The 22,464-nt window shown below is 45.2% G+C and overlaps 1 protein-coding gene across 4 annotated transcripts in view; it reads left to right on the top strand.

Annotated features, from left to right (window-relative positions):
• Positions 1 to 17,374, top strand: part of DNAH3 (dynein axonemal heavy chain 3) — a 202,834-nt gene extending 185,460 nt beyond the window's left edge. For 3 of the 4 annotated variants that reach the window (XM_032242887.1, XM_032242886.1, XM_032242885.1), the window contains 7 exons: positions 1,725 to 1,841; positions 4,830 to 4,984; positions 9,663 to 9,830; positions 12,669 to 12,811; positions 13,892 to 14,096; positions 14,991 to 15,128; positions 16,980 to 17,374. In XM_032242887.1, coding sequence (XP_032098778.1) covers positions 1,725 to 1,841; positions 4,830 to 4,984; positions 9,663 to 9,830; positions 12,669 to 12,811; positions 13,892 to 14,096; positions 14,991 to 15,128; positions 16,980 to 17,333 — 1,280 coding nt within the window. In that variant the 3' untranslated portion in view covers positions 17,334 to 17,374. The remainder of the gene's footprint in view (positions 1 to 1,724; positions 1,842 to 4,829; positions 4,985 to 9,662; positions 9,831 to 12,668; positions 12,812 to 13,891; positions 14,097 to 14,990; positions 15,129 to 16,979) is intronic. The other variant, XM_032242888.1, reaches the window with a different exon arrangement.
• The last annotated feature ends 5,090 nt before the right edge of the window (positions 17,375 to 22,464 follow it).

Genomic DNA, 22,464 nt, shown 5'->3' with positions numbered 1-22,464 from the left:
GGGGGGGTCTACAGGTAGATTAATGTATAAGCAAAATGTTGCATATTCATAGATTGGAATTTTTTTTTTTCGAGACAGGGTCTCACTCTGTCACCCAGGCTACAGTGCAGTGGTGTGATCTTGGCTCATTGCAACCTCCACCTCTCAGGCTCAAGCGATCCTCCCACCTCAGCCTCCCAAGTAGCTAGAACTACAAGTGTGCCACCACACGCAGCTAATTTTTGTATTTTTAGTAGAGACAGGGTTTCACCATGTTCTAGACCAAGCTGGTCTAGAACTCCTAAATATTAATCAACCTTAAAGAGGAAGAAAATTCTGACATACACCACAACGTGGATGAACCTGAGAACATTACACTAAGTGAACTAAACCAGTCATGCTGAGCACAATGGCTGAAGCCTGTAATCTCAGTACTTTGGGAGGCTGAGGTGGGAGGATTGCTTGAGGTGAGGAGGTCGAGGCTGCAGTGAGCTGAGATTGTGCCACTGCACTCCATCCTGGATGACAAAATGAGATGCTGTCTGAAAAAAAAATTAATTAATATAGATAAATAAATTAGCCTGACATGGTAGCTCGTGCCTATAGTCCCAACTACTTGGGAGGCTGAGCTGGGAGGATCACTTGAGCCTGAGAGTTTGAGGCTGCAGTGAACCGAGATCATACCACTCCAGACTAGGCAACAGAACAAGATCCTGTCTCAAAAAAAAAAAAAAAAAAGCCATGCAACTGTTTGGCTTGCAACCACCTGCCAGTCATGCTTTGTTTGCTGGCACATGAATTTTATTATTTTGTTATATTTCTAATTTGAAAGTGAGTGTTTGGAAGGAAATTAAACATCTCTATTGAGACCTGCCATGGTGGCTCACATCTGTAATCCCAGCACTTTGGGAGGCTGAGGCAGGTGGATCACTTGAGGTCAGGAGCTCGAGAACAGCCTGGCCAACATGGCAAATCCCCGTCTCTACTAAAAGTACATAAACTAGCTGGGACTGGTGGCATGTGCCTGTAATCCTAGCTACTTGGGAGGCAGGGGCAGGAGAATCACTTGAACCCAGGAGGCAAAGCAGTGAGCCAGGATCACGCCACTGCACTCCGGCTTGGGGGACAGAGCAAGACTCTGTCTCAAAAAAACAGACAAACAAATAAACAAACAAAAACATCTTCTCTAATGAGCACAAGTTTCCCCATACTCTTGTATCCTGCACCATTCCTGGTTTACACATGTATGTCACTTGTTTGGCCCCCCAGTGGGCATTTATCATTATACCCTTGGAAATACAGGCACTCATTTCTTTAAGGCTGGCCATTCAGTTTTCCCATGAGCTCCAGGAGGGGAATTCTCAGAACCAGCGTGGCTCTGTTGCCCAGTCATAGCTCCTGCTGTCTAGCCGTGCCTCAGTGTTATTTTTGGAGCTCCATGCGTTACTGCTGTATTCCTGCCAGGCTGAATAATTCTCATTCCACAAATCCCAGGATGTTAACATCTTCCTTAACAAATGGGGAGGTACGTAAGGAAATTGATTTTAGAATGGATGTTTTCTCAGGCAGAATGGCTCCCCCGTTGGCGGTAAATGTCCAGGCTAATAGTTGGCCCCATTGCTTGATATTCATGGGCCTGAAAGAGGCTCTTGATACATAATGATGCTTAACTCCCCCAGCTCAGTCTCTGAATGGAAATTAAGAGCTCTCAGCACTGAAGCCTCTTTCTGCTCTCCTACATGCAGGGTGGAATATTCCCTATGAATTCAATGAATCTGACCTCAGGATTAGTATGTGGCAGATCCAGATGTTTCTCAATGACTACAAGGAGGTGCCCTTCGAAGCTCTGACCTACCTGACAGGTATTTACGGGAGGAGTTTTTCCACTGTAAACCTCCAGTATCATGTTCCACCCTCCTGCTGTTCTGCTCCCATTTCCATTCACTTATTTACTCCCTCCCTCACTCCATAAACATCGAGTTCTTACTAATGCTTGTCATCATGCTACATATTGCAAGGAAACAAAAAGAAAATTAAGATAGAATCTTTACCCTTGAGTGACTCATGGTATCCAAAAGTAGAACAATTTTTAAAAATGATACAGGCCAGCTTGGCGCAGTGGCTCACGCCTGTAATCCCAGCATTTTGGGAGGCCGCAGCAGCCTGACCAACATGTTGAAACCCCGTCACTACTAAAAATACAAAAATTAGCCAGGCATGGTGGTGGGCGCCCATAGTCCCAGCTACTCCTCAGGAGGCTGAGACAGGAGGAAGAGCCCAGGAGGTTAAGGTGTCAGTGAGCTATGATCACACCTGCACTCCAGTCTGGGTGACAGAGCAAGACCCTATCTCTTAAAACACACACACACACACAACCAAAGAAACATGACCACTAACTTCAAGGAATATGCCATGTAGTCCCAGAGATAGGGATAAAAATAGGCATGTGCTAAATGAATGGAATATCATGCTGAAGGTCAAAACGCAGCTTAATTAAAGAACTGGGACATTAAGATCACACACAATTCCCTCTTCAGCTCCATATGTTAAAGAGTTTGTGAGAATCCCTTCCCCAGGCACATGGCAGGCACTGTATATATGTGATTAATGCATTGAGTCTTCACGTTAATCTTATGAGCTCCATGTTAGTAACCCCATTTTACAGCTGGGAAGACAGGGGCTTAAAGGAGTGGTTCTCAACTGTGGGTGATTTTGGCCCCCAGGGGCTATTTGGCAACGTCTGGAGATGCTTTTGGTTGTCATAGTGTATGCTACTGGCAGTTGTATTAGTGGAGGCTAGGGATGCTGCTGAACATTCTGTGATGTACGGGGTGGTTGCTACAACACAAAACTATCCAGTTCAATGTGTTAAGAGTGCCAAGGTCGCAGAGGCTCATGCCTGTAATCCCAGCACTTTGGGAGTCGGAGATGGGTGGATCATCTGAGGTTGGGATTTCAAGACGAGCCTGACCAACATGGAGAAAATCTCTAATAAAAATACGAAAATTAGCCGGGCGTGGTGGCAGGTACCTGTAATCCCAGCTACTGGGGAGGCTGAGGCAGGAGAATCGCTTGAACCCCAGGAGGCAGATGTTGCGGTGAGCCGAGATCATCCCATTGCACTCCAGCCTGGGCAACAAGAGCAAAACTCCATCTCAAAAAAACAGTGTGCCAAGATTGAGAGACTGAGCGTTAGAGTGATTAAGTTCAATGTCAGAAGGTCACACTGATCTTAACTGAGTATAGTGTTCCCTAAAACAAAGCCCCAAATGACACACACAGCACGAATACAGTGGATCTCAGTTCAGTGGAAGAACATCTCCAAAGAAGGTGTGCCTGGAGGTGGACACAGTGGCTTGCACCTGTAGTCCCAGCTACTCAGGAGGCTAAAGCTGAAGGATTACTTGTATCTAGGGGTTCGAGACCAGCCTGGGCAAAACAGCAAGGCCCCTGTCTCTAAAAATAATAATAATAATAAATAGAAGTAAGCCATATTCTCACAGTTCCAGGCCACACAGAAGCACATCCCAGGGTTCCTCTTCAGACCATAGAATGAGTGCATGATTGTCCTGGGATATGGTCTGTGTACAGAACTGCTTGCAAGTCAGAAACCAACTGCCTGCCGGTAATAAGCCAGCCAGCTTGAGAGTAGTCACTTTCCAACTGTACCAGTCAGGATAGGCTAGTTAGGCTGAGATAACAAACAATCCTCAAACTTCAAAGGTGTAAAAGACATCATAGATCCATTTCTTGCCCACTTTACATTTCCAGCATGAATTGGCAAGGGTCTTTGCTCATTGTAATTCTCTATCAGGGGCACAGTTAGCAAAGGCTCCACCCACTATTACTGCCACCATCTCAACATATATACTAGTCCCCCTTTATCCATCAGGGATGTATTCCAAGACCCCCAGTGGATGCCTGAAACTGGATTTTACCAAACCCTATACATAATATGTTTTATCCTATACATACATACCTATGATAAAGTTTAGTTTATAAATTAGACACAGCGAGAGATTATCAACAATAGTTAGAGTAAATTCAATATACTATAATAAAAGTTGGATGAATATAGTCTTTCTCTCTTTCAATGTCTTTTTTCTTTTCTTTTTTGCCCTTTTTTCTTTTCTTTTCTTTTCTTTTTTTTGAGACAGGGTCTCCCTCTGTCACCCAAAGGAAGAGTTACAGTACTCTTTTAGCTCTGCTGTCCACAGACAACTTAAGTGTCAACTGCCCAGTGGCAAGTCAGTGTGACAGCCTTTTGCACCTGCACTCAGGACACCCGAGCTCTTGTGCGGTGTCCAAGAGGAATGAGGTTGCACAAACGAATTGAATATGGTAAACTTTTATTGCCGATGAAAGTGACTCTTAGAGGGAAAGGGAGCTGAAAAGGGGATGGAGCAGGAAGGTAATCTCCTGAAGTCCAGCCATCTCTGGCCGGATTCATCTCCGAAGTTATACTGTCAAGCTGTTCCCTTGAAGTCAAGCTGCTTCTCTCTGATGTCCAGCTGCTTCTCTCTCTCTCTGCTGGCTGAGCCTGGGGTTTTGATGGGCATGGGATGGTGGGGGGAGAGGGAAGATCATGGATGGTTTTGGAAAAGGCAACATTCAAGTGGAAAAACTGACGTAAGTTCTCACTTTGGGCTGCAGTTTCAGGCTTTTCAGCTTGAGAGCGGGGTCCTTGCAGGGGACCCGCCATCTTCTGCCCAGCATTTCCCTGCTTCCTGTCCCTATCACTGTGTCCCAGCAGAGATCTCTGGCTGGAAGAATGCCCTGTTTTACATTAAAAACCAAGGTCATAATGACCTTCCCTGGGCTCAACCTCTCCTTCTGTTGGTTGTCCCCAGGGGAATGTAATTACGGAGGCAGAGTAACTGATGACAAAGACCGGCGTCTCCTGCTGTCACTTCTGTCCACTTTCTACTGTAAGGAAATTGAGGAGGACCATTACTACCTGGCTCCTGGAGATACTTACTACATCCCTCCTCATGGCTCCTACCAGGTAAGGGGCGGGCAGAGGAGGCTCACCTCTGTCATCTCTATATGGCTACAGGGCTGCAGTATAGCCAGTGAGCCCATGGGCCACCTTGGGCTTCCTGAATTGGGTGCATAAACTATTCCCAATATTCCCAACAGCCTGCAAGAGAGACATAGCTACTCGTTATGAGGGCTTGGTATGTGGTAGACAAAGTATTTCAAAATATAGGATCCATCTGGGTGGAGGAGGGAAGGAGAAGGATGATTAAGATGGAGCCTTGGTAGTGACCAAGATGGACATTGCTAGTGACCAAGAGGGACATTGCTACCTGAAGACAGAGATTCAGAAGGTGGCAAAAGGCAGGAACAGATAAACTGGACAGGCAATGAGAAAAGGAAGATGAAAGCAATAAATCTGATGGATAGGAAAGAGCTTACAGGCTGGGCATGGTGGCTCAGGCCTATAATCCCAACACTTTGAGAGGCTGAGGCAGGCGGATCACTTGAGCTCAAGTTCGAGACCAGCCTGACCAATATATGAAAGCCTGTCTCTACTAAAAATATAAAAATTAGCCAGGTGTGGTGGCATCTGCCTGTAATCCCAGCTACTTGGGAAGCTGAAGGCAGGAGAATTGCTTGAACCTGGGAGGTGGAGGTTGTGGTGAGCTGAGACCACACCACTGTACTCCAGCCTGGGTGACAGAGTAAGATTCAAAAAAAAGAAGAGCTTACTTTTATTGATCACCGGTAGAACAGAAAAACTCTCAAATTGTATGTTTCCTCTACTCTCACACCACAACAACTACCACTATCAACACAGAAGACTTCTGTGACCACATGTGAGGAGGCTCCCCCTTCCCCACACACCAAGCAGTGGTCACCAACTGGGTGTCCTCTAATTCAATTCTGATACCATCTACCTGTAATAATGTCAGATCCCACAGGTTGAGGGCTCAGTCCCCAGTGCTTTTCCTCACCCTAGACACCAGTCACAAGTCCAAGCCTCCGGAACTTCTGACCAACCAGCTTCACATGGGGGTTCTCACTACTCCCTGTTTAACTGAAATTAATTCAATTAATTTGCTGGAGTGGCTCACAGAACTCAGAGAAACACTTAGGTTTATCGGTTTATTAAAAGTACATTCTAAGCCAGGCGCGACAGCTCACACCTGTAATCCCAGCACTTTGGGAGGCTGAGGTGGGCAAATCACCTGAGGCTGGGAGTTCAAGACCAGCATGACTAACGTGGAGGAACCCTGTCTCTACTAAAATTACAAAATTAGCCAGGCATAGTGGCATATGGTTGTAATCCCAGCTACTGGCGAGGCTGAGACAGGAGAATCGCTTGAACCCAAGAGGTGGAGGTTGCAGTGAGCCGAGATCACGTCATTGCACTCCAGCCTGGGTAACAGGAGTGAAACTATCTCAAAAACAAAAAAACAAACACATAAAAAAACCCCAGAACATCACAAAAGATACAGATGAAGAGATAAATAGGGTGAAGTATGGTGTGGAAGGAGTGGGAGCTTCCATGCCCTCCCTGGGTGTAACACCCTTCAGGAACCCCCACGTGGTCAGCTATCCAGAAGCTCCCCACACCCTGTCCTCTTGGGGTTTGTTTGCTTTGCCCACCTGCAACTGTCTTGATTGAGTTATACCTCTTGGGTTTTTATGAAAGCTGCATGATGTCCTCTGAGAATAGGGAAGGACCATTTCTCTCTGGGGGGTGTCTTAAGACTCACAATCAGGCCAGGTGCAGTGGCTCATGCCTGTAATCCCAGCACTTTGGGAAGCTGAGGCTGATAGATGGCTTGGGGTCAGGAGTTTGAGACCAGCCTGGCCAGTGTGGTGAAATTCAATCTCTACTAAAAATATAAAAATTAGCCAGTGTGATGGCTTGCACTTGTAGTCCCAACTATTCAGGAGGCTAAGGTGGGAAGATCACTTGAGCCCAGGGGGCAGAAGTTGCAGTGAACGGAGATTGCACCACTGCATTCCAGCTGGGCAGAACAAAAAAAAAAAAAAGACTCATAATCAGGAAGGCAGGTGGGGGAATACCACAACCTGTCACATGCCAATGCCCGATTCCTTCTGTCCATGAAAAGAGTCAAGCTCTGTAAAATATTTGAAGAGATTTATTCTGAGCCAAATATGAGTGACCATGGCCCATGACACAGCCCTCAGGAGATTGTGGGAACATGTGCCTCAGGTAGCCGGGGCACAGTTGATTTTACACATTTTAGGGAGACATGAGACATCAATCCAATACATTTAAGATATGCATTGGTTCAGTCCAGAAAGGCAGGACAACTCAAAGTGGAGGCTTGCGAGTTACAGGTAGATTTAAACATTTTCTGATTAGCAATTGGTTAAAGAGTTATTATCAATAGAAAGGAATGCCTGGGTTATGGTAAGAGGTTGTTGGCCGGGCGAGGTGGCTCAAGCCTGTAATCCTAGCACTTTGGGAGTCCAAGGCAGGCAGATCTTGAGGTCAGGAGTTCAAGACCAGCATGACCAACATGGCGAAACCCCATTTCTACTAAAAATACAAAAATTAGCCAGGTGTGGTGGCAGGCACCTGTAATCCCAGCTACTCAGGAGGCTGAGGCAGGAGAATTTCTTGAACCTGGGAGGCGGAGTTTGCAGTCAGCCAAGACTGCACCACTGTACTCCAGCCTGGGCAACAGAGCGAGACTCTGTCACAAAAAAAAAAAAAAAAAAGATTGTGGAGACCCAAGTTATACTATGCAGATGAAGCCTCCAGGTAGCAGGCTTCAAAGAGTCTAGATTGTAAATGTTTCTTATCAGACTTAAGGTCCTTGTTGATGATAATGCTTGTTGGACATAATGAGGCATGTCTGACCCCCACTTCCCATTATGTCCCGAACCAGTCTTTCAGGTTAAATTTTAGAGTGCCCCGGAAGGAGGAAGTCCATTGAGGAGGTTGGAGGGCTTTAGAATTTTACTTTTGGTTTATACGTCGTAGCTACATTTGTCTTTCCATTTACAGATAAGGAAACTGAGGTTTCAGATGACAAGTTCAAGGGTACATAGTTTTGTTACCAGATCCAGACCCAAAGAGACGGTTCTTGGACCTTGCACAAGAAAGAATTCAGGGCGAGTCGATAGAGTAAAATGGAAGCAAGTTTATTAAGAAAATAAAGACATAAAGACTAGCTACTTTGGCCGGCTGTGGTGGCTCACACCTGTAATCCCAACACTTTGGGAGGCTGAGGTGGGTGGATCACCTGAGGTCGGGAGTTTGAAACTAGCCTGACCAACATGGAGAAACTCCATCTCTACTAAAAATACAAAATTAGCTGGGTATGGTGGCGTGCACCTGTAATCCCAGCTACTCAGGAGGTTGAGGCAGGAGAATCACTTGAACCCAGGAGGTGGAGGTTGCAGTGAGCCAAGATCGTACCACTGCACTCCAGCCAGGGTGACAAGAGTGAAACTCTGTCTCAAAAAAAAACAGAAAAAAAAAAAGAAAAAAAAAAAAAAAAAGAACGGCTACACGTAGAGCAATGGCCTGGGTTGCTGCTCAACTGATTATACTTGTAGCTATTTCTCGATTATATACGTTAAACAAGGGTGGATCATTAATGTGTTTTCTGGGAAGAGGGTGGGCAATTCCCAGAAGCAACAGTTCCTCCCCTTTCTAGACCATATAGGGCAACTTTCCATTGCCAAGGCATCTGTAAACTGTCATAGTGCTGGTGGGAGTGTCTCTTACATGCTAATGCATTATAATTAGTGCGTAATGAGCAGTGAAGACAACTAGAGGTCACTTTCACGGCCATCTTGGTTTTGGGGATATTTGACTGGCTTCTTTACCACAAACTGTTTTATCAGCAAGATCTTTGTGACCTATATCTTGTGCTGACCTCTTATCTCATCTTGTGTCTTAGAATGCCTTAACCTCCTAAGAATGCAGCCCAGTAGGTCTCAGCCTTATTTTACCCAGCCCCTATACAAGATGGAGTCACTCCGGTTTGAATGCCTCTGACAGTTTGGGATAGAGCTAGGATCCAAACTCAGTTCTGTCTGGGTCCCAAACTGGGCCCACTGGGGGAGTAGAGAGGCAGCCAGGGTGGGCTGAGAGATAATTCAGCCTCATCTGCTTTTTTTTTTTGAGACGGAGTTTCGCTCTTGTTACCCAGGCTGGAGTGCAATGGCGCGATCTCGGCTCACCGCAACCTCCGCCTCCTGGGTTCAGGCAATTCTCCTGCCTCAGCCTCCTGAGTAGCTGGGATTACAGGCACGCACCACCATGCCCAGCTAATGTTTTTGTATTTTTAGTAGAGACGGGGTTTCACCATGTTGACCAGGATGGTCTCGATCTCTTGACCTCGTGATCCACCCGCCTCGGCCTCCCAAAGTGCTGGGATTACAGGCTTGAGCCACCGCGCCCGGCGCCTCATCTGCTTTTATGCCCACTCCCCAGAAAACTGTATGAGGGAGAGGCAGGGATGTGTTCACCCAGGCTGTGTGTGTGTGTGTGTGTGTGTGTGTGTGTGTGTGTGTGTGTGACCTGTGCTACTGATACAGTGTGATTCCTGTTGTGTGTGTATGTGTGGGCGTGTGTGACCTGTGCTACTGATACAGTGTAATTCCTGTTCTTGTTTGGTTCTGCTAAGCCTGGAATCATCTGTGGGATTCTGGGGTTCCTTGTTTATGTTAACTGAAGATTTCTCTTCCAGTCCTATATCGAATATCTCAGGAGCCTCCCCATCACAGCCCACCCGGAAGTGTTTGGCCTCCATGAGAACGCAGATATCACCAAAGACAACCAGGAAACCAACCAGCTGTTAGATGGGGTCCTGCTGACCCTCCCTAGACAGTCAGGAGGGAGTGGCAAGTCCCCTCAGGTAACGGGCTCGGGAAAGGGACTTAATCCCATTTCTCAGGCAGTTCTCCATCTAGTAAGCACACAGGATTGTAGGATGACCAAGAAGGTGGAGAGTGGGGTCCTGGCAGCCTATTTACATAATGGGTTTTTCTTTTGGGTTTTTTTTTTCTTTTTCTTTTTTTTCTACATTATTTTTTAAACTAACTCTATTTTGTTTAAAATGGAAAAGACTGCAAATCAGAACCATAAATGGAAACTCAATATCATTTCCATAAAGTCACGATAGGCACAAAAATAAAATGAAAGCTGAACAGTTGGTGTGTTTTGGGTTTTGTTTGTTTGTTTTTTGAGACACGATCTGGCTCTGTCACCCAGGCTGGAATGCAGTGGCGCGATCTTGGCTCACTGCAACCTCCACCTCCACGTCTCAGGCAATTCTCCTGCCTCAGCCTCCAAAGTAGCTGGGATTACAGGTGTGCACTACCACGCCTGGCTAATTTTTGTATTTTTTGTAGAGATGGGATTTCACCATGTTGTCCAGGATAATCTCAAACTCCTGGGCTGAAGCAATCTGCTCACGTTAGCCTCCCAAAGTGCTGGGATTACAGGCGTGAGCCACCATCCTGGGCCTGAACAGCTGTTAAGTTCTTCCTGGATGATGTTGCTGGGCAAAGCTACTGAGCTGAGGCTTTGCTGGCTTCTTATTAGAAAGATATGTGAGTGTCAAAGAATTAGCACTGACTTGAAACTGTGTTTTTGAGAGGAATGAAAAGAGAAAGATGGTCAGAACTTGAAAAGAGGCCAAATGCACTGAATTACACCTGTAGTCCCAGCACTTTGGGAGGCTGAAGCAGGAGGATCACTTGAGGCCAGGAGTTCGAGGCCAGCCTGGGCAACATAGGGAATCTGCATTTCTACCAAAAAAAAAAAAATTGTTTTAAAGTTAACCAAGGGCTAGGCACAGTGGCTCACACCTGTAATCCTAGCCCTTTGGGAGGCCGAGGAGGGCGGATTGCTTGAGCCAAGGAGTTTGGAACCAGCCTGAGCAACATGGCAAAATCCCATCTATTCAAAAAAAAAAAGAAAAAATTAGCTGGGTTGGGTGGCACGCACCTGTAGTCCCAGCTACTCAGGAAGCTGAGGTGGGAGGATCGCTTGAGCCTGGGCTGTAGAGGCTGCAGTGAGCTGAGATCACGCCACTGCACTCCAGCCTGGGCGACAGAGTAAGACCCTGTCTTCTGTTTTTTTTTTTTATCACCTGCGTACAGGTGAGCTGAGGCCAAAAAGGGCATCAGCCAAGACCCTGTCTTAAAAAAAGTTAACTGAGTGTGGTGGTGCGTGCCTGTAGTCCCAGCTACAGGCCGGGCTGGGTGGTGTGCACCTGTAATCCCAGCTACTCAGGAAGCTGAGGCGGGAGGACCACTTGAGCCCAGGAGGTCTAGGCTGCAGTGAGCTGTGATTGTGCCTTTGCACTCCGACCTGGATGACAGACTGAGACACTATCTCAAAACAACAATAACAACAACAACAATGAAAAAAACCCCAAAACCTGAAAGAGTAACTTTCTCACCATGTGATTCAACATGATTTTTCTGTATCCTGGAAACACCTAGAATCACTGGGTCCCTCTAGCAGTCCCAGTCCACACTTTGTGATGCACTGACACAGGCCACCCTCCTCAGTCTACAAACGGAGAGAGAAACAAATCCTAAGAGAGAGAGAAAGTGACCGGCTTCCAGGCCTTCATAAAATCAAGGACAGAGCCAGAGCCACTTTCTCCTGACTCCACCCCCACTTCCTCTTCCATCCCTTCCTCTCCACCTTCCAAGGTACCTCCTGTTCAACCCCTCCCAACTGTAGAACTTGCTAATTTGCTTTCTTGATTTGGTTCCTAGTGCCATTAAGTATCACTGGTATGAAGGTAATCCAGCCTGGTTGGCATGTCCTGGTGTAGGAGTGGAAATTCCCCTCACAGTGGAAAGAGGGAAAGAAGTATACATCCCAGTGTCTCTCATCCACAGGACGAAAGGATGTCTGTGTCTCCCACACTCGGTTCTTGTTCCTCATGGAGCCTCAAGGCCTGTCCCCTCCCTACTTGGCTAAGCTCAGCATCCTGTGCTGTTCTTGCTCAATGCTGAAGAATGGCCTGTTGCCTTTCAGGTGTCACGGGCACTGAGAAAGGGTCCCGTGGCACCAGGAGCTAATCCTCAGGGACTGAGGCTATGGGAGATTCTCACCCAAGTGTGACATTGAAAACAAAGGTTCAGTGCTGCTCTGAAGCTACCTGGCCCTCAGGCTCTTGCCTGAAATATCAGGACAGGACTCTTTTTTGTTTGTTTGTTTTAAACTTTTAGGCAAGGTCTCCCTCTGTTGCTCAGGCTGGAGTGCAGTGGTGCGATGTCAGCTCACTACAACATCAGCCTCTTGGGTTCAAGCAATTCTCTTGCCTCAGCCTCTCAAATAGCTGGGACCACAGGTGTGTACCACCACGCCCAGCTAATTTTTATATTTTTTTGTAGAGACTGGGTTTCACTATGTTGCCCAGGCTGATCTCAAACTCCCAGACTCAAGCGATCCACCCACTTCAGCCTCCCAAAATGCTGGGATTACAGAGTAAGCCACTGCGAAGGACAGGACTCTTTATACTTCTGGGCCAAGGGGAGATGTCCTCCCCAAGGCTGGTGGGGGTGATGAATGAGTCCTTTCCCCACCAGAGGCAGAAATGGCTTCTGTTGGAGACTTCTCAGGAAAGTCCCACAGAATACATTTGAAAAGCCAGCTGCTCAGTACTTCAAGTTTATCCAGTGCCACAGCCTGTAAAGTTTGCTTCTCATTCACCTCTCTTCTGCCCTTTAAGGAAGTGGTTGAGGAGTTGGCGCAAGACATTCTCTCCAAGCTTCCCAAAGACTTTGACCTGGAAGAGGTCATGAAGTTGTACCCTGTGGTCTATGAGGAATCCATGAACACTGTCCTGAGGCAGGAGCTCATCCGATTCAACAGGTGGGCTGGATGATCTGGCTTGAATCCTGGGAGTTGAAATGAGAGGAGTAGGATCTAACAGGCAGTAGCTGAGATGAATGCTTGATAAGGGGTTGCTATGCAGAGGAAGTGGTTTGCCCCACCCATAATAGGCGTGTGAATAGGGCCATCCCCCGCACATGCCGGCCCTGGGTTGAATCATTCCATTGGTTTGTTCCCATTCATTCATGTGACATCTGTAAAGTTAGGCTAAAACCAATATCAAACACAGGCTAATAGTAAAAGCAGTCATTAGAGCCACTGTTTTCTGAGTTGAGGTCTCTCTCTGTCGCCCAAGTTGGAGTGCAGTGGCGTGATCATGACTCACTGCTTCCTCAAACTCCTGGGCTCAAGCAATCCTCCCACCTCAGCCTCCTGAGTAGCTGGGACTATAGCCGTGCACCACCATGCCTGCCTGCATTTTTTTTTTTTTTTTTGGAGAGACGGGGTCTTGCTTTGTTGCCCAAGCTGGTCTGGGGTTCCTGGCCTCAGGTGATCCTCCCTATTCTGCTTCCCGAAGTGTTGGAATTACAGGTCTTAGCCATTGTGCCCAGCCCTATTGCACACTTTGAATGAGAACCATTCATAGTGGTTAGAACCATATCTGGGACTAAAGGCTCAATACAAATGGTTCTAGGCCAGGTGCAGTGGAGTTCAAGGCTGCAGTGAACTATGATTGCACTACTGCTTTTCAGCCTGGACGACAGAGTGAAACTCCATTTCTACAAAAAAAAAAAAAAAAAAGGACAATTTAGGTCTCTATTGAATTGGAAAGATGTTTCCAATATGCTAAGAGGGAAAAACAGATTATAGAAAGATAATATAGTATAATCTCATTAAAAATAATTTTTGTTCACATAGAGAAAAATCTGGAAAAATATACATCAATGTTATCTTTAGGTAGCAAGGTAATGAATGATTAATTTTTTCTCAATTAATGGCTGTGCATTAATTGCCTGACCTTTAAAAGGGGGGAAAAGTATAAGGAGACAGGAGTCAGTAGACTTGGGTAGAATGTGGCCACTGGAGAGCCCAGCTTAGCCAGCTCCTCTGTTCTTGCAGGCTGACCAAAGTGGTTCGAAGGAGCCTCATTGATCTTGGCCGAGCCATCAAAGGACAGGTCCTGATGTCCTCAGAGCTGGAGGAAGTCTTCAACAGCATGCTTGTGGGTAAAGTGCCAGCCATGTGGGCGGCCAAGTCCTACCCATCACTGAAGCCCCTGGGGGGCTATGTGGCTGACCTGCTGGCCCGCCTGACCTTCTTCCAGGTACCTGGGAGCCAGGGGTAACTGGGCACTTAGCATGCTCACTTAGGTGGAGAGGACATTCTGAAATGACAGACTAGAGGCAGGGGGAGGAGGGCAGTCAGCCACAGAGCATCCTGGATTGAGCTTCTGAAAATAGTCTTCCCAGAGTAGAGGGCAGGAGGGAAACTTTAAAGTCCTTAAAAAGATGATACTCTATGGAGACAGGAATAGGAACTAGAATAAATGTCACAAACTAGTGGCTCGTGGGATAGATTTGGACAATAATTCTGTCTGGTTTGGCTGCCTGGTAATTTAAAATTTTTTGAACCAGCATATAAACATTGGATTTTTACACGTAAAAATCCAGATGTTTCTACGGCAAAAAATGGAAGACCTGAAACAATGGGCCTGCATTCTCACATGGCAACTATTGCTGGAGATGAGGAGCAGCTGCTCAGTTTAGACAAGGCACATATTCTCTACTGCTACGGTCCCCACCACTCTATTGTAACCCTGATGCCAGCTTGCACCTGGGCTTTTCTTTTTTCTTTCCTTTTTTTTTTTTTTTGAGATGGAGTTGCACTCTTGTCACCCGGGCTGGAGTACAATGGCGTGATCGCACCTCACTGCAACCTCTGCCTCCCAGGTTCAAGCGATTCTCCTGCCCCAGCCTCCAAAGTAGCTGAGCTGGGACTACAGGCACCTACCACCAGCTAATTTTTGTAGTACCTGGGCTTTTCTTAAAGTATTTAATATTTATTTCAAAAATGGGAAGATGAAGTTAACCAAAAGGGTTGCCCATTTCAAGAAAAATAAGAAAAAGGGTGTTTTATATGAGACTCGTTTACATTACTTGCCTTTGAACTATCTTTGATATGTTGGTGATTTTGAATTTTGATTTCTGTGGCTCTCGAGGAATGGATTGACAAGGGGCCTCCTGTGGTATTTTGGATCTCTGGATTCTACTTCACACAGTCTTTTTTGACTGGCGTATCTCAAAATTATGCCCGGAAATATACCATTCCCATTGACCACATTGGATTTGAGTTTGAGGTAAGAGTGCTTTGGGTTAGGCTCACTCAGGGGCTGACCAGAGAAAGCAATGTTGCCAATTTCCTTATGAGTCAAAAGATGTGGATGTGTTAAGAGCCAAATGCTTCTGAGATGGTACATATGAAGTATTTAGCATAATTTACAGTGGCTCCAAAAGCTACTCCTAAAATAATTAGAGGATTCCCAATGCTTTGTCTGTGTGTATACAGAAAGGGAATCTTTCCAGATTCCATCAGAATACAGAGAAAAATGAAGGCACTCTCCCACTTTGTCTGTTCAACGTGGCAGACTCTTTATCTGGAAGAATGTTAATGACCTTACGTAGTCCTTCCCTTGGAGTCAACTTAAAAGAATGGCCAATTATCAGGCATCACCTTGTCATATATAGAGAGTGGAGTAGGTAAGATTGCATGTTGCAGAGCATTGTAGAATTTTAAATTCTATGGAAAGATCCTTTGAAATCATCTAGTCTAGAGGTCACAAACTGGTTGCCCTATGTCATAAGTTAGTTTATGAATGAACTTAACCTGATTGGCCTTAGAAGACAATGTTAAGCCAAAAGAAATAAGATAATAAAACACAAAACAAATAAATAAAATAAAATGACTAAGATAAACATTGAAAAAAGATAAAACCATCTTCCTTGATGTTGAAATGATCGTATACCTAGAAATCCGAAGTGATTAAAAACATAGAGTCCTTTACTTGCAGTGGTTCAACTTACAATTTTTTGACTTCATGGTGTGAAATCAATATGCATTCAGTAGAAACTACACTTTGAGTACCCATACAACCATTGTTTTTCACTTTTAGTACAGTATTCAATAAATTACATCAAATACTCAACACCTTACTATAAAATAGATTTTGTGTTAGATGATTCCTGCCCAACTATAGGCTAACGTAAGTGTTCTAAGCACATTTAAGGCAGGCCAGGCTAAGCTATGGCGTTTGGTGTAGGTTAGGTATATTAAATGCAGTTTCAACTTACAATATGTTCAACTTATGATTGGTTTATCAGGACGCAACCCCATTGTAAGTTGAGGAGCATCTGTAGAAGAATTCACAAGGTCACTGGTTATTGGTTAAATTTATAAAAATCAGTAGCCTTTTCCTGTTATTGCAATATATACTTTTAGAAATGAGAAAAACATTCCATTCACCATAACAATTTTTTAAAATTACAATTTGAATGATTTTAAATAGAGCTTGTGTTCTCCGGTTTACCATCATCCCCACCCCTCCCTATTCTCCTATACCATGTCCATTTTCTGTAATTACCTAAAGGAGTTTGAGTTTACCACCTCTGAATCTAAACAGTGGTGTGCTGGAGCTCACTCATATCAGCACACCAGGGCCAACTGTTACATTTTCAGGAATTTTGTGAGCTGGTTGTTAAATCATTGGTAGCCTGAAATAAACTATGGTGGAAGTCTTTATACTACAGAAACTAGAAATCAAGGCTTTATTCTCCCCATACACATCTCCAGAACTGTTTACCCAGTCTGTCTCTGAATCTGAATCTAACCCCTCACTTTTAAAATCCAGATCCAGAAAGGGAAGGGATTGTGCAAGTCACTAAGCGAGTTATAGGTAATGTGGCCTCCTAACTCCAACTTCAGTGCATCTCTAGCCCACCACTGGGAAGGGCAGCAAACTGACTAGGAGTCAGGCCTGGCCCATGTATGGCAGGCAGGAATATTATCACAGAAGCCCCACTGTCTTTGGATCCTGGGAGAGGTAGATATTGTAGCCAGGTTGCACTTTGAGTATCAAAAGATTCCAATCTCTTAAAGCTGCCCGTGTTGGAAAATGGCAGGCAATGGAACTCGCAGCTTTTTATTCTTCCAGGTGACCACACAAGAAACAGTGATGGAGAATAACCCTGAAGATGGGGCCTACATAAAAGGGCTCTTCTTGGAAGGTGCTCGTTGGGACAGGAAAACGATGCAGATTGGGGAATCTCTCCCCAAAGTCCTCTATGACCCACTGCCCATCATTTGGCTGAAACCTGGGGAGAGTGCAATGTTTCTGCATCAGAACATTTATGTGTGTCCAGTCTACAAAACAAGTGCCCGGAGAGGAACCCTCTCCACCACTGGCCACTCCACCAACTATGTCCTCTCCATTGAGCTCCCAACAGACATGCCCCAGAAGCACTGGATAAACCGAGGGGTGGCCTCACTGTGCCAGCTGGATAACTGATGGCATTCATCTCAAGACAGAAAATAAAAGGTATTTCATTCCTTTTGTTTTGCTTTGTGTTTTTTTGGGACAGTCTCGCTTTGTTGCCCAGGCTGGAGTGCAGTGGCGTGATCTCGGCTCACTGCACCCTCCGCCTCCCAGGTTCAAGCAATTCTTGTGCCTCTGCCTCCTGAGTAGCTGAGGGATTACAGGCATGCACCACCAAGCCAGGCTAATTTTTTGTCTTTTTAGTAGAGACAGTGTTTCACCATGTTGCCCAGGCTGGTCTTGAACTCTTGAGCTCAGGCAATTCGCCTGCCTCAGCCTCCCAAAGTGCTGGGATTACAGGCACCACTGCGCCCAGCCAAAAGGCATTTCATTCTTGATGATGGTGGTGGTGATGACGACAACCATTATATTAATGGAGCAATTGCTATGAGCCAGGTATTTCACAGCAACTCTATAAATTACATTATTATTGTTATCCTCATTTTATAGCTGCAGAAATCATGATACAAAGAAGATAAGCAATCTCCCTCAAGTAGTATTTGAACAAGGCCTCTCAGAGGTTGACAGAGGCTTGGGCCACTTTTATTGGCTAAGGTCTTTGATATATTTAAAATGGACTCTTTTTGGATGGGAGAGTATATAAGGGCATAAAATAAAATAAAATGCACTTTTCACAATAATCTTAGACGGGAGGCATTATCTCCATTTTACGGAGGCAAATGCAGAGATTTAGAAAAATAACTGGCCCAAAGTTCCATAGCTAGTCAGTGGTAGAACTGGGACACAGTTGCTTCTCTACTAGCCTACACAGATAGGTGGAAATTTCCAGGGGAAATGGGAGGTAAGAGAAGCAGTATGTATTGTATGCCCACTATACGCCATGGTTTGTGCCCAGGACTTTAGATTTCTCACTTGATCCTTTGCAGTGGGAATGACCATCCTCTCCCTTGAAGGTTCAGAGAGATTATCTTCCCTAAAATCGCCCAGCTTTTTCACACTGCAAAGCCTGATCTGTGCTGGTCTGGTTCTTGAACCCATGAATTTTTCACGTCACATGCTGCCTTCCTGCCAAGGACTTGGCTCTGTTTTGATGTAGATCTATGTCCAAGAAATTTCAATCACTTGTTTCTCCCCAGGGCCAGCTGGAAGAGAATCTTGAGGGAGATAAAAATCAAATTCTTGATGTATTACTTCTTTGCTAACTCTCTCATGTAGCCTTTTGGCACTAAGTGGCTTATTTCAGAGTACTGCCTTGGTCACTTTTTACTTGAGCAAAGACATGAGACTGTTTGGGGGTCTTTACGTATCTGGCCTTGGCTTCTCTGCCTCTTCACTAGAAGAAGTGTTTTGAATGAGGGTCTTTGATTTAAAAAAAAAATTGTTTTTGAGACAGAGTCTCACATTCTCACCTAGGTTGGAGTGCAGTGGAAAATTTTGGCTCACTACAACCTCCACCTCCCAGATTCAAGCCATTCTCCTGCCTCAGCCTCCCATATAGCTGGGATTAAAGGCACCTGCCACCATGCCTGGCTAATTTTTATATTTTTAGTATTGATGGGGTTTCACCATGTTGGCCAGGATGGTCTCAAACTCCTGACCTCAAGTGATCCACACTCCTTGGCCTCCCAAAGTGCTGAGATTATACGTGTGAGCCACTGCGCCCAGCCAATAGCTATTTTTTCAAGAAAGAAATACAAATTTTTCCAATGGGGAAAAAATCATAATGAACAGATAACTGGAACTACCCTATTGTTCCCAATAATATTGTTAGTCATTTTGGATAGAAGGATGGTCAGGATCTGAAATCCCTGAATCTCGGACTGGTAGGTAAGTTGTACCACAAGCTGTAAAGGAGCTGTCAGTGAGGGGGTTGCTAAGAGAACAACTGAATTTTAATTATAGTTATCTAACCACAGCTTCCGCAACAAAAAGCTGAGGGAGGCAGGGACTGGTCTCATTCCTCAGGGGTCAAGGGACAGAATGTTTTCATATGATGGATTAAATTTTTGTAATTTAAAAAATGTTCTCCACTTTGAAAAGAAAGACTGCCTGAAATTTGAGGTCATTTTCTATTGAGGCCAATGTGGTAGTTAATGTCTCCTCCTGTGAAAGAGCAATATGTTCCTCAGAAATCATGTTGAGTTTGAGGCTGGAGTCCTGGGGAAGAGATGGCCAGAGATCAGCTCAGTGAAAAGCTGCAGGCCCTGCCTATAAATAGCTCAGCAGATGACATCAGACAAGGCTTGTCACCAAGCTAGCCCTTGTTCTTTAAAAATCTAGCTCCTGGGGGCCAGGTGCAGTGGCTCACGCCTGTAATCCCAGCACTTTGGGAGGCCAAGGCAGATGAAATCACCTGAGGTCAGGAGTTGGGAGACTAGCCTGGCTAACATGATGAAACCCCATCGCTACTAAAAATACAAAAATTAGCTGGGTGTTGCGGTGGGCACCTGTAATCCTAGCTACTCAGAAGGCTGAGGCATGGGAATGGCTTGAATCCAGGAGGTGGAGGTTGCAGTGAGCTGAGATCGTGCCATTGCATTCCAGCCTGGGTGATAAGAGTGAAACTGTCTAAAAAAAAAAAAAATCTAGCTCTTGGGTAAACAGTTATATTCAGTCCTTATCAGTGTTGGGAGATAATTACACTGAAGGTGGGGATGTAGGGAAGATAGGTTATACCTTCGAGAGACCCAAGATGGGGATTTTGTAGTTTTGGAGAGAAGGTGGGGAAATTGCTGTTAAGAACACAGGTTACATGGAAGGTTTGAGAGTAAACAGACAATTATGCTTTCGTGTAACAGTATATGCATGTTTGCAAAGGGGCTAGGCACGTAAAATTCAGGTTAAGGCATATGATAGATGTTCAAAGGCTTGCTAGCAATGAGATGGACTTCCATCATGGCTGAAAACTTTTTGTTTGGTCTTGTTTGTTTTTTTGAGACGGAGTTTCACTCTTGTTGCCCAGGCTAGAGTGCAGTGGCATGATCCCCACTCACTGCAACCTCTACTCCTGGGTTCAAGCAATTCTCCTGCCCCAGCCTCCTGAGTATCTGGGATTACAGGTACCAGCCACCATGCCTGGCTAATTTTTTAATTTTTAGTAGAGAAGGTGTTTCAACATGTTCGCCAGGCTGGCTCAAACTTCTGATCTTAGGTGATCCATCCAACTTGACCTCCCAAAGTGCTGGGATTATAGGCATGGGCCACTGAACTCGGCTGTGAAGAATTTTTTAAAAGCATGTTCAGTAGAGAAAATTAAGGGTTTGGCCAAGCAGCCCTTTTTAAAAAGATTAATATGGGTAGAAGGAAGCCAGGTTTTATTCGTCAAGACAATGGGAAAATAACCCCAAAGGCATTTCAGAGATCTCTGAGGCAAGCTAGGACCTAGAGGGCAATGTTTTCAGAGAGGGGGAGATGAGGACTCCCTCCCCAAATTACAAGCTCAGCTGCCCTAGCCATGGCTCAAGTGATCCTACCTGCCCACGGGTTTGACCTGTCAGTCCACAAAGTACAAGCTGTAGATCGGTTTTATACACACACACACACACACACACACACACACACACATATCAAATTGCACCCTATAAATATGTACAATTGCACCCTATAAATATGTACTAGATATGTATTGAAACATCAAACGGCATCCTATAAATATGTACAATTATAATGTACAGTTTGTCCCATTTCTATTTAGATACAATGTGTCAATTAAAAAGATAATTAAAAAGAAAGTACAAGCCGTGAACCTAGGCAGCATCCATGTGATTCCAATTCTATAGGTGCACAGAACACCTAGATCTCCAAGGATGTTGTAGACAGTCTGGGGACCCAGGAAGAGATTTGTCACAGGGGAAGGGCCATTGCAAAGAGTTCTCACTAGGGAAATGCCTAGTGGAGTCATGAGAGTGGGGCAGTTCTTGAGGCCACAAACTGTGAGGCCTCCAGTGTGCAACTCCAGCCTGGGAAAGCTGCAGGCATGATTCCAGCCCATGAGAGATGCTGGGTAGACTCAGCCCAGTTGCCTGAGGCATTGGGGGCTCAATTCCCACTCCAGTTGTGCCCAGGATGTGGGACATGCAATCAACGAGGATTATTCTAATATCTTTTTTTTTTGAGATGGTCTTGCTCTGTTGCCAGGCTGGAGTGCAGTGGCGTGATCTTGGCTTACTGCAACCTCCACCTCCTGGGTTCAAGTGATTCTCCTGCCTCGGCCTAACAAATAGCTGGGACTACAGGCGTGTGCCACCACGCCCAGCTAATTTTTGTATTCTTAGTCGAGAGTGTTTCACCATATTGACCAAGATGGTCTCTATCTTTTGACCTCATGATCCACCCACCTCAGCTTCTCAAAGTGCTGGGATTACAGGTGTAAGCCACTCTGCCCTGCCTGTCTTAAGATTTAATATTGTTTTCCCTCTTGGGTTTTAGAATCACTTGGGACCAGTTATCTTTCTTCTTCCCCATTTCTTCCTTTTGGAATGGGAATGTCTATTTGATGCAATTGTATCCTGGAAGCAGATAAAACAGGCTCACAGCTGGAGGCAAATTTACTTCAGGAAGAATTGTGCCTGGATCCTCACCCGTATCTGATTTAGATGAGTCTGGAATTTGGGCTTTTGAGTTGATACTGAAACAAGTTGAAACTTTTGGGCTACTGGGATAGAATGAATGTATTTTGCATGGGAGAACGACATGAATTTTGGGGGCCAGGGACAGAATGTTGATTTGAATGTGTCCCCTGAAGTTCATGTGTTGGAAACTTAATCCCCAATGTAACAGTGTTGAAAAGTGAGACTTTTAAGAGAAGATTAGGTCATAAGAGCTCTGACCTCATGAATGAATTCATGTCATTATGGTGGATATACATTCATTATCATGACAGTAGGTTTGTTATAAAAGTAAATTTGGTCAACCTCACACTCTCACCATGTGATGCCTTCTCCCAGGTAATGACACAGCAAGAAAGTTCTCACCAGGTGCAGACCCCTTGGCCTTGTAGTTCCTGGCCTCCATCACTGTTAAGAAATAAATCTCTGTTCTTTTATAAAGTACCTAGTGTTAGATAGTCCATTATAGCAGCACAAAGTGTACTAGCTGCATTGTGTTAAATATGCATATACTATTACCCCACTGATAGAGCATC

Source organism: Sapajus apella, unplaced genomic scaffold (genome assembly GCF_009761245.1).
Source record: "Sapajus apella isolate SASKATOON/1434 unplaced genomic scaffold, GSC_monkey_1.0 scaffold51, whole genome shotgun sequence".
Classification (NCBI taxonomy): domain Eukaryota; kingdom Metazoa; phylum Chordata; class Mammalia; order Primates; family Cebidae; genus Sapajus; species Sapajus apella.
Note: the sequence above shows the minus strand (reverse complement) of the source record. Positions and strands in the feature narration are given on the sequence as shown.